We start from the raw sequence: 1,003 nt of genomic DNA, 5'->3' as shown, positions 1-1,003 counted from the left end.
TTCTATTTCCCTGACTTGCTCGATGTTTTTCTCGTGGAACTTTAGAAGCGCTTCTTCCAGCTCCTTTTCATTCCTGTCCTTGTCTTCGTTGAAGTTTTTCATCTTGGTTCTCCATGCATTTTGGTTTTCCAAATTTTTCTTCTCCTCTGCTGCACGCTGTTTCCTTTCCTCTCTCAGCAAAGTGAGTGCCGCTTCAGTCTTCTTCTTTTCAGCATCCAACTCTCCCCTCAACTGGTCCATCTCCTTATTCTCTTCCACCTTTTCAGTGGTCATTTTTTTCAAAGCCTCGGTGGTCTTTGTCAGACTTGTTGCCAATACTCCTTTCCACTCCTCTGCCTCATTCTTTTCTTCTACGGCCTTCTTGATGACTTCCTCACTCTGCCGAATTTTTTCCTGCAGCTGTAGGATGAGAGCATTCTTCTGGATGTTCTCATTTTGCAGAGCATTTGCGTTGTCGCGCATATTTTTCGCCAAGCTCGGCAGACAACTTCTCCAATTCCATCTCCAACTTCTTCTTCTTTTCTTGATCCTCCAGCACAGATTGATGTTCACGGACCAAATCTTCCAATTTCTTCGAATGTGCATCCATCAGATCCTTGTTTTTCCTTATTGCAGCGTCTCTTTCCATCTCCAAGTTCTTATTCTCATTCTCCTGATCCGTCACCTTGCCTTCTAGTTTTTCTTTCTCCTCTCTCAACTGCTTAATTCCACTTTCATGCTGAGTGTTGGCTTTCCTGAGTTCTTCTTGCTCCTTTTTCAGGTTGTCGCTCTCCTTCTTCTGATCCTCCACCACAGATTCGTGTTGACGGACCAATTCCTAAATTTTCTTAGCATGTTCATCCATCAGACCAATGGCAACTACAAAATGTTGTTCGGTGGCCGAGTGGTGTGTGTGTGCTCGCCTAGGAATCTGCTTTTGCGGGTTCGAACCCGCCTTCATGTGAACCTTTTGTTTTTGTGTTATTTGATCATACAATGCTTTTTTACTACTTTTAATGGTGAT

The 1,003-nt window shown here is 43.6% G+C and overlaps 1 protein-coding gene across 1 annotated transcript in view; it reads right to left on the bottom strand.

Annotated features, from left to right (window-relative positions):
• Positions 1-462, bottom strand: part of CBG27489 — a gene marked incomplete at both ends in the record, with an annotated part of 964 nt that extends 502 nt beyond the window's left edge. Inside the window, one exon of the mRNA XM_045239023.1 lies at positions 16-462. Within this exon, the coding sequence (XP_045098057.1) occupies positions 16-462 (447 nt within the window). The remainder of the gene's footprint in view (positions 1-15) is intronic.
• Positions 463-1,003: the final 541 nt, after the last annotated feature.

The sequence above is a fragment of the Caenorhabditis briggsae genome, assembly GCF_000004555.2.
Source record: "Caenorhabditis briggsae complete genome, chrX, whole genome shotgun sequence".
Taxonomy (NCBI): Eukaryota; Metazoa; Nematoda; class Chromadorea; order Rhabditida; family Rhabditidae; genus Caenorhabditis; species Caenorhabditis briggsae.
Note: the sequence above shows the minus strand (reverse complement) of the source record. Positions and strands in the feature narration are given on the sequence as shown.